Raw genomic sequence first — 17736 nt, 5'->3', positions numbered from 1 at the left:
CTCCTATGCTTAGAAAACGTAACTCTTTAACGACTGGAGGAGCAAGGGACGTAATGCTTTCTCACCATGGAGCAATGTTCCGACCAACAACATGCATTTTCAGTTTGAACAATATCACTACCAAAACAAGACTTAGAAAGGTCTGATTTTCTAAATTGCTGATAGCCATGTCAATGCCATTATTGCTGTTGTGTCTGCTTGTCGCGTGAGTCAATTTTTTGTTTAAACGCAGCATTTCAGAAATTATTTCACAGCTTGCGCAAGCTACTACTAGTGCTGTTATTATTAGTATTCGCTATTATTACCGACTCTATTAAATTACCCACTGATACCGAGTATTGATAAAATTGCAAAAGCTATTGTTACCATGACTATTAAGTAATAAGAACAGTCATGTCCAAAAAAAAAAAAAAAAGCATGACCGACAAGTTTCTTAACTTTTATTTTGAATTCCTCATCTTTATTTCGGTGTGCCGTGATTATAGTCTGAAGAGCCTGCACTCACTTTCACTTTAACAACTGCTTATTGTTTTATTTACTCATTCACACACGCACAGAGACACACACAAATTTGACAGATGTAGCTGCATACACAAACCCTTACTGTCTATGAACATGGACGCCCCATACATAAACATGGGCATTAAGAAGTAACATATTTCATTCAAATATATTTTCTCTCACGATCACTGGTACAAACATCCTTTTACATAGCTGCTAAAATTCAGAAAATATACAGCAAACGTTGTTCTATTTATGAGTAAAAAAAAAAAGTATTATATCTGTCATATTTTTTGGAGGGGGGGGGGGTGTTTTAAATTAAGAAAATAATTTGAAAAAATGACAGAGGTGGATAGGATATAAGTTTGCTTGTGTTTAACATTAATAATCTAGAGTGTAATTTTATGGCTGCCTGTTTTGTTGTTTTCTTTTTTCTCAGTTAGCCAAAATAGGAGGATCAATAACCCTGATTACCAGCAAATCCTCTGATGTTTGAAAAGGAAGAAATTTAAAATGTCAGGTGTGTTGGGTTGGGGTAAAGCTATCAGTGGACAGCTGGGACTAAAAGGCGAAGAAGTGGATAAAGTGTTAAATCCAGTCCAGATACCAAACTTACGTGGCAGTGAAGTGTTGGACATAGCCTGTGGTGAAAATCACACACTGGTCTGTCTCAAAGATGGCAGTGTCTACAGCTGTGGAAACAACGATCATGGTCAGCTGGGTCACACAAAATCTTCAAAACGCTTTGGTAAGAAGAGTAACTAAGATACATTTTTTTTGGACAATATATATAGATACACATAAAAGAATAAAGCTACACAGAAGATGCTATCTGTTTACCTGAAAGAGAGATGGCAAACATTTTCAGACCTGCCTATTATACTCTCATGCAGCTAACTGAAGATCCACAGTCTTATGTAGAAAGAAGTCTACTGATTTGCATGTAATAGAATAAAATACTATGTATTGTGTAACCTTTTTGTATTAAAAAATGTATACAAATTATGCCATTTTACTTCAGTGAGACTGTTGATATTACAATGACAGAAATCAGCTAGGTGTGGTGAAAAATAATAAAAGCAATCTCAGCAAATAATCATTTATAGAGCCATTATATATAAGACTAGCTTAACCAAATTAGTTCTTTTTTGGGTGTCGATGGGGGAATGAGGTACTTAGATTTTATATATGTGACAAGCAAAAACATGACCTAAAGAATTTCATTATTTGTGCCAGTATCTTAACAGAAGCTATAAGACAAAGACTATGTCTCATGATAAAATAGATAATGCTATAGAAGAAAAGATGGACCTGTACTGGTTAAATTTTAAATACAGATGCATTTAGTTATGAAGCTTATTGTCAGAATATTTATAAATAAATGCATTTTTATCATTAAAAGTTCCTCAGATTTTGTGACCTGCAAAAAGAAAAATTTTCTCAAATTGCTTTATCTAGGTTTTTCTAGGAAAAGTGATGAAACCTTCCCATGATTAATTGATGTTTCAACTGAAAAAAATAAAACTTGTTTGCCAGCATGAATATTGGAGCTCAAAGAGTCAAATAAATGTAACACTAAGTATTCACACATTGTATTGTCATTTTTGATAATAGACTGAAAACTGTTAGCAGTGGCTGTAGTAGTTGAGAAAATGTTTTGATTTGTGTTGCTACTGAAAAGGACTAAATGCTGCTAAAAAGCAGCATTTTGAGTGGGAATGCTACTAATGCAGAATTCTGGGATAGGCACGTCTGCTTTTTGTTAATTCTGTGAAAATGTGGACATAGTCTTTAGTGTTCAGTAGCATAAGTGGTTATTATAGCATATAATATATGTTATACAAAATTTGTTGATATTGTGATGACAATATTGTGTAAGATAATTCCAGCAATTTTTATTTAAAAATAAATATCTACCTAAAACTTGATACTGTAGTTGAGACTGGCAAATAAGCTAGGGAATGAAATATGTAAGACATGTTTGGTTAGGTGCATCTGTTAATAGGCAACAGGTTTAATTTGAAGACATTTGTATGACACTGCAGCTTTCTATTTAATTAATTCTTTTTTTTAATCTTCAATGCAAACATCTATGTCTCACAACACTGTCACCTTAGACTGCTGAGTCTTTGTTTTACTTTGTCTTTTGCAGAGTGTGTTGATAGCCTGAAATCGCAGCGTGCGCGCAAAGTATGTGCAGGAAGTGCTCACAGTGTTGTATTAACAGACGCTTATGAGGTATTCACATGGGGGAGCAATGACTCTGGGCAGCTTGGGCGCAGCAAAGTCACCGATGAAATGAGGCAAACTCCAAAGTAATATTCATTATTCAGCTTGCCTATTATAGTGCAGGCAGTTTTTCTTCTTAACAATTGATAATCAGTTTAATTTACTTACCATTCAACATTGAACGTCATAGAATGCTATAATTTTCCTTGCACTTTTTATTCTTTTGGAATAACCTTAAGCTTGAAGTGCTTGTTTGAGAAAAAAAGTGTAAATATTTCATCAAATAAGAGATGTAGAAATATTGAATATTAATGTCTTTATATTAGGTTTGTTCTCACTTTTGATATCATGAATAGCTTTAATTGAACTGTAAATGCTTAGCTTTTTATCTAAAAGTTGTTGGTATTTGCCCAGGTTGGTCAAGTCACTTGCAGTCCACAGTATTGTACAAGTCAGCTGTGGTAGCAGGCATTGCATAGTTCTTACTAATGGTATGTTTTATAACAATCCTTGCATGATAAAAAAACAGTTTTAGGAATCTGCTTTTTATCTGATTATTTTCATCAATAGCTTTTAAAACCTTGTATGTAAAGCAATTTAAGTTTGGCATGTATGTGCTTTTCCAAGTAATAAAGAATCTTCCCAAGCATTCTCAAGTTGTCACTTGCAGACTTTTTAAAGGTCCTTAACTTTTTCCTTTAGCTAAAAGAATTATGCCTCTTTTTATGTTCACTATAAATAAAATAATTGGGCTTGAACCATGAGTGTTTTGTGAGGGATAGCTTGCCATATATGAAAATAAGCCAGCAGTAATGGAAATATTTGTCTAACAAAGTGGGGTTTTATTATCCCATGTACGATAAAGTAATTGTAGATACTTTGTATGTTTTATTTAGAATCTGAATAATTAGCTGGAAATGTTCCATCATTTTAAAAAGTCTAACACTAAAATAATGGCTGATGTAAAAATATGGTGAACACATCTTACACATGAGAACTGATGGACTAAATGATGTAAGTTGCTCTGAACAAATTTTGTTATTTTTATTCTGCTTGTACTTCTTACAGCCATCAATAAGGAGTCACCTTTTTCTTGACGATATCAGAAATAACTTAAAGAAGTCCATTCTCTTTTGTTAGAAACTTGTATATTTTATGTTAAATTGCTTTCGTGTAAATTCTAGGTTTTCGAAAAGTTTATTTTCCAGTTTACTTCTGAAATAGTCACTTCCATACAGTAGTCCTAAACACAGTCATTTCATTTATTTTACCAGAGGGCCTTATAGCTACATGGGGAGCTAATGACTGTGGGCAGCTGGGAGCTGGCAATAAAGGAGGTTTTCGTGACTCACCTGAGTTTCTGTCCTGTTTAAATGGAATTCCTATTGCCCAGGTAGTGGCAGGTGGTTGCCACAACTTCACTTTGTCAATGTCAGGTGCCATTTATGGCTGGGGAAAGAACAGGTTGGTAGGTGCTTGTGGTTATAAATGTAGCATTATATAGCATACAATTAAAGTCTTTAATTTCTTCACTATTTTTTTAAGAACTTTATTTTTAACAGCTGTGGCCTTTGCTTTCTTAGTAATTTGTCATCCCATATGATGCACAGAAACAACAACAACAACAGCAACAACAACAACAACATTATTATTATTATTCAGAAGTGTTTCTAGCAAACATATGATCCTGCTTGTATAAGTTTGTCACAGAACCTCAAGGTGGCCTTCTCAGCAAAAACGGTCATAAACATTATCAGAAATTGCTTTCCATTTACACAGATAGATTACCCACACAGGAATTTTTTCTTGTTTTCAGTGCAGAGAATGCAGCCCACCAATGGATGTAGCATGTATGCTATCTGTGATTGTGTGTCTTGAGTTTTTGCATTCAAATCCTTGTGTTCATCACTTGAATTATTGATTAGGCTCAAATGTAATAGACACAAGTCTAAAAGGATCATGTTTTTGTCCTTCATAAGCATGCTTTTGTTTATAATTGGAAACTGTCCTTGACATAAAAGTCTAGCCAAATGATATATTGAGAACATAAATGGTGACTGCTAAAAACCGTGACTGCACTTTAAAAAAAAATGCAGTTACTTCATTTTGATGGCAAAGCAGCTTATGTTTTTGCTAAATATGAACAAAATAACTCTGCTGACTGTGTTACTTCACTGGAGATACTGGAGAGTAGTAAACTGATTTTTATCATCTTCATCCTGGCATTTCACACAAAATGAAGTAATCAGAGTAATTTATCTATTTTTAAAGTATTGGGCATATTTCTTTTATTGCAAATTTTACAGATTAAATTGATAGAAACATGTCTTTAAAAAATTTCAAAAACTGGAAAGCTGAGCAAAATAGGCTTTCTGAAGGGCATTCTGAACCAATGATGTCAAATATTAGACTGTGACATTAATTGACAGTCATTGGAGGAAAAAGGTTTTGGGTGAATGTGTGAAGATGTGGATGTGTTGTAGAAATACACGTCTGGTGAAAAGTCGTTTTCAGAAAACAGTAACAGCTGATTCATAATGCTTATCCTTGTAAGGTTATGTGCTACATAATATTCCAGAGTATGCTACCTTAACTATTCATCATGTTTGTATGGTGCAGGAAATCCATTGATCGATGCAATGTGTAACTTGATTTATGTTGAGTACATCAGTCTATCTCTTTTCACAGTTTTGGACAGCTTGGATTAAGTGACCAGACTCGTAAGTTGTAAATCCTTTTTTCTCTGCTGCTAGAACTAAGGAGGCCAAATAGTTACACTAAATTTTGAGAATGGGGCTATATTATTAAGTGGACTGTGGATTAAGCTATTGGTTATGGTGCTATCATATTCAGTACCCATCTCCCAAATCATGATTTGACAGTCCATACACCAAGAGACAGTCTTGGTATCATTTTAGAAATAAATTCTCTTGTCTTTTGGATCTAAAAATTTGTGTCCATAATTCAGAGCGCCTAGTACCTCATCAGTGCCGATCTCTACGCAGTCAGAAAATCAAGTATCTCTCTTGTGGAGAGGACCACACTGCTGCTTTGACCATAGTAAGTGACTTTTGGAGATGTTAGTTCAAAACATCTGTCTTAAGGAAGAACAATCATGTGCTTTGTTTTAGACTCTAAATATGTCGCCTTTTCAAAGACAATCATGCATAAAGGTACAGCCTACGGTCCAGATTGTGTTAAGCATGAGACTGAAGAGCAACATTTAGATTGAGTGGTGTGCAGGCCACATACTGTGTATGTATGTTGTGTATCCACTGCTTTTTACAAATTATTCTAGAAGTGGGGAGGGGGGGGAGGAGGAGACTTGCTGAACACCAGCCAAAGTTAGGTGCACTGCTCTTTAAAAACAAGACAAATTAAAAATTAGGTAAAAGTAATAGCAACATAAAATCCACAAAACACACGTGCACATGCATACGTGCACACGCACACACAGAGTAATATATATAAAAATTATATAAATTATATTTAATGCCAACTGAAACAGAATGATGTACATAGGTTAAGTCCCAAAAAAACTTAACACACACACGTGTACCAAACTGGTGTGTAGACAATCAAATGCCATTGAGAAAAGCTCCACCACATTAAAGAAAAAACAAAGTGTAGAATGTAATTATATGCCCTCATGATGCTTGATTTATTAAACAATGTTTCTGTGAGGAGCATGTGCAAGTGTCTACACCACACAGACAAAACACTGAGTCACTGGTTCCTTGCTCTTTCTTTCAACAAACAACTCAACATCTGCACGTGGCCTTCCCATCTGTGTTTTTGCCCTAAGCTCCCCCTTCCCGACTTGTTGTTATTCTGACTTAGGTAATTTTCTTTTCTCTGTTTTTACGTAATTTCTTTTTTTTTTTTTCATGCATGACAAAAAAATATTAATAACCAAATAATAACACATCTCCCTCTGCTCAACATGAACTTATTTCAACCTACTACAATAAATAATCCAATCTCATACAGTCACTCCTTAAACTCTAAAGAACATTCAGCACTTTGATGTCTCTCATCTATCAGGCCCGTGAACTAGGCCAAAAGCCTTGGTCTGTTATATATATATATCAATGAACTTACAGTTTGATAGTGCATTGATCACCCAGGGCACATGTCCTCTCCCCAGGGAAGGATTAGCTCACTTTAGTCAACATTCTGACCAACCAGAATGCCACTAGCCAAGATATCAAAAAATGGCAAATGGGGCTGGATAAGACAAACCAGCTGACACCATTGCCCACCAAGGCAGGCACTTGACTGGAACTCTCAGGGGAAGAGGAGAATTGGGAGACCAAAGCAGACTTTGAAAAGAACAGTAGAGAGTGAGGCAAAGGACATTGGAACAACATGGGCCCAACTGAGAGGTGCTGCCCAAAACCAGGTCCATGGGCAAGGTGTTGTTGCAGAACTATGCTCTTCAAGGAGTAATAAGGAATAAACAAAAACAGTCAACATTCTGTTTACTCAGTGCCTTTGTTGAAAAAGAGGGGAAACGCTCTTCTTCCTGAACTTGCTCTGAATAGAATAATCCTTGCAAAAGAAAACCACTTTTTACTTTTTGCACTTTCACATATGATTGCAAGCAGATTCCCAGGACTTGGCTGGGTAGTTGTTCAGCATATACAGTTTTCAAAACTGACTCCTATTTCTTGGCCAGGTAGTTGTCACAGGTGGGGAAACACACTCCTCCCTTCCTCATTCCATGCTGATGTCATGGTGTCTGCGCCCCTTACTATCCTTTCATAATTTGGCACTAGGATAGTGCTTCCAAAATAATTCCTGAAAATTCTTTTTACGTTTAGTCTCTTTCATGCATCTTACATACTGGTTTACTATCAAGTTAATTACTGAGCATTAATTTTTCTGCTTCAGGTAAACCACGAATGTGCTTTCCATTATTAGATTTACAAATTCTCACTAGTTATTAGACCTGTAAAAAGGATACCTTGTCTGGGCAAGGAATTGCTGATTGCTGAACGCACGCTTAATCCATGTATCTGTTTCTTTCAACAGTTTTGGCAGGAATGCCAAACTATCGTTCGCTCACTAACAAACTTGATCAGGGGACAGTGGGAAGCTCCCTTGAACACTACTCGCACACGTACTCATGCTTTCTCTCTCTCGTACACTCTGCTACATGCTCTTTGACAGGCTAAAACGCCTTCCTAACAATTTCAAATACTTACATCAGAATTACAGTTACTAGTGAAAAATAAGGTAATATGCTGTTCCTCAAGTTTTCCTTTGAATGTGTATGATAGTTGGATATCTTAAACTATTCACACTTTTAAACAATTTTGTTTTAATCCTTTAACTATGTTTCAACCAGAAGTTTTTTTTGTGTTGTTTTTTAGGATGGCCGTGTGTTCACCTTTGGAGCTGGATCATATGGACAGTTGGGACATGGGTCAACAAATAACGAAATAGTTCCTCGACAGGTTTTGGAATTGTCTGGCAATGAGGTTACACAGATAGCTTGTGGAAGGTAAAGGTTTTGCAGATCTTGTCATTTATTGATAACTAGACAGTTGTAGGAATTTACAGCTTTAAAATTGTTATGAGCATGCCTAGTTAAAATTTTTGGGGGGGCTGTTGCACTTTCAATCACTTTGGATTTTATTATGTCATTGTATCAACAGTGTTCCATGCTAAGTCATCTGCCAATGTTGCCATGCTTTTCACATACGACTTGCTTTTCATGGTGCATGTGTGCAGTTGACTGTCATTCATGAAAGAATTGCAAACAAAGTTTATATGCAAAATTATATCATAATAATATCTGCAGTAACAGCATTTACTTTTTCAGGCGTCACACCTTAGCCCATGTTACAAAGACAGGTAAATTATACTCATTTGGTCTGGGAGGCAGTGGACAACTGGGCATTGGTGATGCTTCCAACAGAACCTCACCTTCCAGAGTGCAAGGTCCATTTTTGCCTGATACATTGTCGAGTGACAATCCTCTTCCAATGCAGGTAGATAATGAAGGAATGGCCATGGTGGTACAGAAAATTTTCACAGGAGGTGATCACTCCTTTCTTCTTTACAAGTACCTTGAGGTGAGCTATGTGGACATGCATATAGTTGCTACAACAGTAGACTCTTTGACATAATGTCTTGTTTGATGTGACATCTTCATTGAACAGGACATCTTGATTGACATGATGTCTTGTGTCACATGGTGTCTCTCTTGTTTGATGTGGTGCTTGACATGATGTTTGATATGGTATCTTTTTTGATGTGATATTTGATGTCTTGTTTAATATGATATCTTTGCTGTTTTTAAAGCTGCCTTACATCATTTCCATCATGGCTGTTGGCCAAGTCAAGCAACTTGAAAATCTTTTCTATTTGTAACCATAGACCTAGAAACTAATAACTCTTTATTCTTAAAAGTAATATTATAAATTTACAATTTAACTGATTACATACAGTTTTCTTTTAATTATAAATACCAATTTTCATTTTTACAGATGCAGGGAGATGTTGCAGATAACAGAGTACATGATCCTAGCACACAGATACTTACTCTGAGTGAACACCATCTGGCACATATAGAAAGATTGAAATCAGATGAAATACCATCTACAGACCTGTCAGAGTAAGTTTGTATTCTTTCAACTCAAGGTTTAAGTTTAACTACAGTTTATCATATGTTATGACTTGTAACAGTTGTAAAAAATTTAAAACAATTATTTTATGTAAAATAAATTGTTCACTTGGTCACTTTATTTGTAAAACTAGTTAGACATTTTGTTTGAACATTCTAACTTTTGTTTTCAGTGAAATCACAAAAATCTTCAGTCATGCTTCCTGCATCAATGGGTCTTTCCTTCTGCTGTAAGTATAAATCCCTCCTCTCACTGTAGGTATATCACCCCTTAGTGTTCAACCTCATTGCAGGAAAGAATAATTCAACCTGGGAAAGGATAGTGAGGAGCATACACAGTGCAGGCTTTGCTAATTGCTTCCACCTGACCGGACAAATACCCTCACCTTCCTCTTACAGGTCAAGCCATTCTTTTCTGCCAGATGGTGAAAGTTCACAGTTATCAATAGCAATAGTTCATCAAAATTTATGATGCAGTAACAGATATCAAAAACTGCTTGAAAAGCAGTTGTCTGTTCTGCATATCACAAGATACATTTTTCCTTTTCAAATTAGAAATGATGAACACTATGGCAGCAGCAGTAAAAACCATGGGGTAGATCTTGATCAAGTGAGAGATGCATTTGTCAGACTGGAGAAGTCTTCCAACATCATCATAAAACAAAAGGTTGGCAGCTTTTAGTTTGTTGCACTTATTGCTGAAACCACCAGCTTTTGTGTTTACTTGTAGGTCAAGATACATAGCACAGTTCAGAGAATGATAATAAACATATGACTTTGTCTTTACAGTTTTTAGAGGAAATGTTTTACTACCATCTGCACAAGTCTAGTACAAGATTTATATCTAGAAATATGGAACTTTCTGAAGACACTATCATCATCAGTCTCCTAAACTTCTCCTAATGTGATATAAGCTCAGTGTCTGATACTTGTATAGCAGCATCTATCATACAGCAAAATAAGAACTCAATGTATGAAACACAACATTGTGTTATTGTGCTAGGGGGTTAAACACTTATTGCTTTAAACAGTCAGTAGTCTGTTTCTCTTAAAACTGGGATATTTTACTGGGCCAGTCTCCTCCCCCTTTTATCTGTTTCTCTGTTTTGTCTGTTATCACCCCATCCTTAAAGAGATTGTCTCTAGTGAGTTTGTTAAGAGGATTGCCTATACATACAACTTGTATTTACCACTCCTTCCAGATTTGCAATAGTTTGGAGACATTAGTAAGAAGACTTCCCCATGCACCTCCTGATGTTGAGGCCATGCGGGTATACCTGGTGTTAGGGGAGTGCCACTTGTTCCATCAGCCAAAAAACTATGCATCCCTCCTGGACCCTTTTGGCCAGGCCATTATTAGACTTGACAAGACAGCTGCCAAGTTTTTAGGTCAGAAAGAATTTTCCGTTGTTTAACTCACCTCAAGGCACACACATAAATACATGAATTTAGCTAGTTATAGGAAAACTTTAAAGTTTCTTTGTTTACCAAATCAAATTTGGAGATTTGTTCATTACTGTCCTAGAGAATCTGTAAAGACAAGAGGTGCTACATGTCCCAGTTTCTCTGAGAAACTAGAAACTGGGGTGGATTTGTTTTGTCAGAAGCATCAGTCCATCCAAAATCTCTTCAACATTTGGAATTTGTTTTATTATCAAACACACCATTTATTGTGGATTAAATAAAATCCAAGGCATATATATGTATATGCATTTTCTTTGGGTTAGCGAAAAAATTAGTTAATGCAAGATCTATGCATCTCTTTTATACAGGGCAGTGGTGGGCAAAACTACAGCCATCATATTTCAATCATCTGGTTATGGTATGTTTCCACATATTTACACCACCTGCTAAGTGAGAGCAAGAAGCTGCATAAATATAGTGGCATGATTTTAATATATGTTGCTAAGTTCTATCACTGACAGCTTAAAATTTAGCAAATGTTTAGTATTTTTTTAAAATATATTATGTGCTTCTCCTTGTAACCTGGAATTCTTCATGCTGTCAGTAATTATGTTTATATAAATTAAATAATTATCCCATGGATAACCTTCCTGTCCCAAGCCCGGATGAAGGAGGAGGGTCTGGCGTGGGTCTATCAACCCCATCCTGTAAAACAACCCTACTACAGAAACCACAAATGCAACACAAGTGTGGCGTAGTTGTGACCCTATGATCTGCTGGAGATGAATAGGAACAAGAAGAAAAAAAAATTAAATAAACAGCAATTTAGAAGTAATGTGCTTGGTGAAGATTTATGGTTTAGTTCTAGTTATATGAATGTTCTTATGAAGAATGGAAGATAAAATATCCTTTTTTATCTTGAATTTCTTCAGATGTACAAACAGTGTATAGAATTCTTGCTGCAGTTGCCAGATACAGATAATGACATGGAGGTGAGAGTTGAAACTGATTGACATGGTCTGCATGACTTTTTTTAATGTTAAAAATTTTGTGAATACTTTTTTCTTAGGACTGAGTATCTTTTTATATGCTCAATCAAGGATCTAGTTGGACTTAGAATTGGTTTTATAGCATGTGGATATAACCGAATGGACATTTGGGGAATTTCTTTCATCCAATTGTCAAATGATGCAATAAATGTATTATGTGAGGCTCGTTCTGTTTTTAATTTTGTGTTGGCTATGCCTTTTCTTCCCAGGTAATGAAACGCCAGCAGGCATTGTTTGTAGCTCTGGAGGTGCTGAAGAATCTGAACACAGTGAGTGTTATTGATTCTTCATGTTATAGCATGTGACATAAAAACTAACCAGCTATGGGGTGTAATCATTGAAGAAATAGGGAAACAAGTGCAGGCTTGGAAGAGAGGGGGGTCTCTTTGGCTTCACTTGCTTGTACATTGCAGCAGCTTCAGAAAAAAGTTCTCAGAAACATGTCTATTTTCTGTCTAAATTAATAAGCAGTAATAGTAGATGTCGTCATGTGCTTGTGGAAATTATACTTTTTCTCTGACAAAGAGTTCCTTCCTTCTCATTGTTGTTAAAGGATTTCTCTGGGAGGATGTCTAAGGCATATTATTAAAAATGTTTGCAGTTTGATATTTCTTTAAAGGGATTGTAAAGGCAAAATAAAACTGCTTAGAATCTCTTAAAGAGTAGGATCAGTTAGAATCTCGTCTGTTTTCATGTCTGTTCATATGGAAAAAGTTGAGTGTTTTATAGGATGTTGTGTTTATTAAGAGAAATTACACGGGACTCTTTCATCTCTTTTGACCTCCAATGACGTCAACTTGATCCCAGTGTGAGCTGATGCAATTATATGGTTGGACATTGCTCATAGCCATTTTGATTGTTATCACTAATATATATCACTAATCCAACAAACGACACACCGCTGATCACTTGAGTTCAAATCCTAACAATGACCGACACTTCCTCTCGCTGACATCAGACTGCATGCCACAGCCTTATCACCTCTGTCATAGCCTTTACTATACCTTTAAGAAGAATCGGTCAAATAATAGCAATATTGTTGCCTGTCCTTGATAGGAACAGTTTGAACAGTATTGTCCATTTTTGTTTTAAGATAATAGATGTGAACCAGAGGGATTAGGTTTCTTTTTGTGATCATCAAGTTGTTGACGAAGCTTCAAGCATTTTGTCTATACCAGAACATGTACTCACAAGAGGATTTCCTTTGTTGAATTCTGGTAAATATTATGCTATGCCTGTATGCAGAGGTAATAACTGCTTGAAATCATTTGTACCCTTAGCATTCCAGTTGCTTGACCATAGATGAACTGTCAGTTGTGTGTGTGTGTAAGATATTACAGGAATGTCTTAGGAATGGTTTTGGACATAAGATTGCATGCTTTTATGTTTTTCTATGATGCACCACTTGCCTTATCCTTATCGCCTACATAGCACTTGCTCTTTGTTGTGGGGTGTTTTTTCTTCAGTAACTGAGCACACTTCTCTTATTATAATTGCTCACTGGGATTAATAAAGTTAGTAATTTGTCATTTTGTCTTACATTATGTTATACAAACAGGTTAATGAAGACAATAATCAGGTGATCCCATACCACAAGTTCTATGTGCCAGAACTCAAAGACAGGATCAACTTACGCAAAGATTATTTAAAGTGGTTGGAACATACGCAACTGCAAAATCAATCTGGGGTAACAGTGAAAGTTAGCATCTTAAAAATATTATTGCCTTTAAATTAGGCATGTTCATATTCCTGAACTAAGGTGATACAGAATGATATAAACAATAAAAAAAGGACTTAAAATTTTGCTCTTAAAGGACTTGTAGGGCACTCATTTTTTCAAATGATTGGGTAAAGATTTGGTAAAGATTTTACTTGCACAAATCTAGAGAATTTGCCCTTTAGTTCTCAAAATACAAGCTTTCAAACTCCACCACGCACAGAAAGAGGTCAAAATTGTTAGGTCACATTTATACACAGATACATCTCATTAACATATGGTCCCAGCTCTGTCACTGGGTGAGGCCATCGCATTGTAAACATATACAGGTGTAGTCAGGTCTGTGATGTTGACTTCTTTCTGTGCTTGATACTGGCATGTATTCTGAAAACCAAACAAAGGGTGGCGGATTCACCCAGATTTGGGGAAGTAGTATTTTGAACTAAGTTTTCCTAATTATCAGAAGAAAATTGCATCCCATTGGCCCTTTTAAATTAATTTTATGCTGTTTTAATATCTGGATGCATCTAGAGTTAAAATCATTATAAAATAATGAAATACTTTAAGATTGATGTTTTCACAAGAAATGATTCAGAAGACCATTTTAAAAAAAAAAAAATACAGGTACTCAAACTAAACTTGTGGAGATCTTTGCAGGGTTTTCAGTTCTGTAGCTACCCATTCCTATTTGATGCAGCAGCAAAAAGCATTTTGCTGCAGACAGATGCAACACTTCAGATGCAGGTGAGAAATTCCTTGAAATGGTCTACTTGTGGTGTGCAAAAAAACTCATATGGAAATGCTTCAAAAATTAATTCAGAATATTGCTTGCATTTGCTTTGGTTAAAAACTAACTTATTCAATGTTTAGATGACTGTTCAGGATTGGAAAAATGTGAAGGAAACAAATTATTTCTTAAAATCATTGGCTTTTTGTACCCTTTATCTGCGTCATCCATTAAGCATGACAAAGCAACTCTGACTATTTTGATGACCTTTCTTTTCTATCCCCTCTAACCTATATGTATTTAATTTATTGCTTACATCTGCAGTCAGCAGTAGAAGCAGCAGCAAGGCAAAACTTGATGGGTCTTCTAATGCCGATTGAGCCAACAAGTGCCATGTTAGTGCTGATGGTGAGCCGCAGCAATCTGGTTAAAGACACCATCAATCAGCTAGAGAAACACAAGCCTACAGATTTGAAAAAACCTTTAAAGGTAACTGTTTTGATAAGAAGAAGAGCAACAATAATAATAGAGTTTATGTGGAGGTGAGCTTTGCTCTCAGGGCTACAGAGGAACAGTTTTCACATTTATTAAAGACTCCAGTTTTGAAAAGAACAAAAGAGTTAAAGGTAGATGCAAGATGTTCAGCTTTTCTCAGGGTCATTTGAGAGTGCCTATACTCTCTGCTTTGCTGCCTTGCCTTCCCTAGACCTGTAAGGAACCAGGTTTTCACTGCACAGCTCAGTTAACTGGGAAAATATGACTTGTAACATGGATATTAACTGGACTGATGTGTATTCTTTCAGTTCACTGGAGAAATACGACACATAACAAGGACATCAACTGGACTAATGTGTATTCCTTCTGGCTTAAAGGCCATTGCCATAACCATTCAGCTATCCACTTCCATGCATAACTGTACATTTATTATAATAATAATGTGATTTTTATAGCGCCTCTCCCTTCCATCAAAGTGGGCTCCAAGCGCTTTGCAAAATAACGTACATTTGTTTCTTTTTGGTGCACACATAACTGTTAACAATGGCAGTGAAGAAAATGAATGAAGCAGGAGGCAGGATTGTAGGCAAAAGATCAGAGGATAAAGTCCAGGCTTGTTGACTCATGTCAATCTAGAATCTGAAGCAGCTGGGGGAGAAGAGGAAATGTTGCAAGGAAAATGGACCTTAGTGCAGAAAGTGTTGAACAAATGCAGGGAAAATCCAGTAAACAAAAAACTGGAGTCGAGATGGTATTGATATGGCGTCTGAGAGTGTAAATAATGAAAATGACAGCAGTGGGGCACAGACTCAGGAAAACATCAAAACACTGGCAGGCGAGCTAAGCTATTGGCACAAATCAACAGCATCCAGCAGACACCAAACATGAAAACCCAAGGGCACAGAAACAAAAAGCAAAAGAACAAGAAGAGCAGCCCTCCAGCCGGCAAAGCTATGAGACATCACTCTCTCCATTTAAGCAATGGCATTTGCAGCACCTTGGTGAACTTGATAGATCATAGGTAAAGATAAGGAATCAAGGAATGAGTGGAAAAGTTGGTAGTGATACAACGATTTTCTGAAAAAGGTGCATTTTGAGGCTGGACTTTAAAGCAACAAACATTATGATATTTTGAGAAGAAAAAGGCACATAATGCTAAACAAGGCTGGAGAAGAAGGAATGTCAAAGGAATTTCTTTTGTTAAACTGGTGGCATAGGTAGAAGGTCAGCACTAGGAAACCAAAAAAACAAATTCTGTTCAGGTGATCGAACTAGTAGGTGATAACACAACCAGTATTGTAAGAGGCTGTGGTAATATTGTAAATACCATGAGCATATTTATAGCAATTTTTCTCCTTAAAGAAATTGTTATTTTTCTATGGTTTTTTTTTTTTTTTGAGCCTCTTACACCAGGGTTTTTTTCCCCGGTGTTTGTGCACTTCTGTAATTGATATTTCTGTAATCTGTTTCCTTTTTTCTCATGGTATCACTGATGATTATGATGAAATATTGACCTCATAAACTAAAACTGGATAGTACCATGATCTGGGTTGGTTAATTGGGTGTGTCATATTAGGTGTGATTGCCTGTTTACTATATTAAGGTATTTTAATGGTTTGTCAAGAGATATAGTTAACTTTTTAATGAGGTTTTACAAATTATTGGTGAGTAATTATGAGAACAGAGAGCAGTGACTACAAAAAAAACTAACTTATGCTTGATTTTTAATGCAAAATCTCTTGGAGACACAATGATACGCTTTGATCAGAAGCTATTTGTTTTGGAAATGTTTCACTTTTGAGTTCCCACTGTGGCAAACTACTTTGGCAGTTAAGCTGGCTTGACAGACATCTTATTTGTATAAAGTAATGAGATATTTACATGCACAATTGGCTGTGACAATTTTCTTGATAGGTGGTGTTCTTGGGAGAGGAAGCAGTGGATGAAGGTGGTGTCAGAAAGGTCAGCAATTTTTTTAACGTAGCTTATTTTGTTTTAATATTCAATAATAATAACAATAATAAATGCATTTAAATAGCGCCTTTTCCTGCCATCGGCAAGCTTTATGCATGTTACACAGATATCTGGATTAATAATATCACTATCACACACGCACAGATGCATTTTGCATGCAAGAGTCAGTTAAGTCTGTTAAGTATTTCTGAATCAGATGAGCTTTAAGGTTTTTTTAAATTATTGTTTTGAAAGTTCCATGTGCATTGGCAAGAATTCCAAAGTGGGAAATACTACAGAAGTTTGCTTTCCAGAGGTGAAAAGAGAGAACTTTAATTTTGGGGCAGATCCTGAGATCTCAGCACCCATGATGATTTATATTAGAATTATTTGTGAATAAGATAGACAGGTAGTCAGGAAAACCATGACAGTGCAGTAATGTTTACACGATGTCTATGTGTGTACATATACATGTGTGGATATATACATGTCCCTGAACTTACAGGAGTTTTTTATGTTGCTGCTGAGGGATGTCATGGACCCCAAGTATGGAATGTTTCTCTACTATGAAGAGTCTCGACTCCAGTGGTTTAATGCACAGGTCTGAATTTTGAATCTTTTTATGTTCATTTTAATATTACGGAGTTTTTAACTTATTTAATACAGCTGAATCGATGCAGTTTAGCTATAACCATGAAGACGTTTGAATCTGTAAGTGTGAACTGGATAGGAAGATCAGCCTGCTATAAAATTTTCAGGTTTAAGTAATTTGAGAGTAATGAAATGTTCTGATATCGATCATATGGTCGCAGAGTATTGACAAATGTTTATTTTCAATCACCTGAGAGTAATGTTTTATATTTTAGTCGTTTGAGGGCAATGAAATGTTTCATCTGATTGGTACCCTGTGTGGTCTTGCCATCTACAACTTCACCATCATTGATCTTCACTTTCCCCTTGCTCTCTTTAAAAAACTACTCAAAAGGTAGGGCAGATTATTCAAAGTTTTTCTTTGCAGTTTTAGTGTGCT

General features: G+C 35.9%; 1 protein-coding gene across 3 annotated transcripts in view; it reads left to right on the top strand.

Annotated features, from left to right (window-relative positions):
- Nucleotide 1: 1 nt before the first annotated feature.
- The window catches only part of LOC112573347 (probable E3 ubiquitin-protein ligase HERC4), a 29164-nt gene continuing 11429 nt past the window's right edge, over nucleotides 2-17736 (top strand). Inside the window, exons 1-22 of one of the 3 annotated variants that reach the window (XM_025253643.1) lie at nucleotides 2-140; nucleotides 941-1249; nucleotides 2654-2816; nucleotides 3145-3221; nucleotides 4005-4194; nucleotides 5419-5450; nucleotides 5699-5790; nucleotides 8106-8236; nucleotides 8558-8810; nucleotides 9225-9352; nucleotides 9535-9591; nucleotides 9917-10028; nucleotides 10564-10750; nucleotides 11134-11183; nucleotides 11698-11757; nucleotides 12024-12083; nucleotides 13373-13513; nucleotides 14189-14275; nucleotides 14583-14747; nucleotides 16668-16715; nucleotides 17212-17307; nucleotides 17573-17691. In XM_025253643.1, coding sequence (XP_025109428.1) covers nucleotides 1015-1249; nucleotides 2654-2816; nucleotides 3145-3221; nucleotides 4005-4194; nucleotides 5419-5450; nucleotides 5699-5790; nucleotides 8106-8236; nucleotides 8558-8810; nucleotides 9225-9352; nucleotides 9535-9591; nucleotides 9917-10028; nucleotides 10564-10750; nucleotides 11134-11183; nucleotides 11698-11757; nucleotides 12024-12083; nucleotides 13373-13513; nucleotides 14189-14275; nucleotides 14583-14747; nucleotides 16668-16715; nucleotides 17212-17307; nucleotides 17573-17691 — 2483 coding nt within the window. In that variant the 5' untranslated portion in view covers nucleotides 2-140; nucleotides 941-1014. Of the gene's footprint in view, nucleotides 206-940; nucleotides 1250-2653; nucleotides 2817-3144; nucleotides 3222-4004; nucleotides 4195-5418; nucleotides 5451-5698; nucleotides 5791-8105; nucleotides 8237-8557; nucleotides 8811-9224; nucleotides 9353-9534; nucleotides 9592-9916; nucleotides 10029-10563; nucleotides 10751-11133; nucleotides 11184-11697; nucleotides 11758-12023; nucleotides 12084-13372; nucleotides 13514-14188; nucleotides 14276-14582; nucleotides 14748-16667; nucleotides 16716-17211; nucleotides 17308-17572; nucleotides 17692-17736 lie in introns of all 3 variants that reach the window. The other 2 variants (XM_025253633.1, XM_025253651.1) reach the window with 2 other exon arrangements.

Source organism: Pomacea canaliculata, linkage group LG1, assembly GCF_003073045.1.
Source record: "Pomacea canaliculata isolate SZHN2017 linkage group LG1, ASM307304v1, whole genome shotgun sequence".
Lineage (NCBI taxonomy): Eukaryota > Metazoa > Mollusca > Gastropoda > Architaenioglossa > Ampullariidae > Pomacea > Pomacea canaliculata.
Note: the sequence above shows the minus strand (reverse complement) of the source record. Positions and strands in the feature narration are given on the sequence as shown.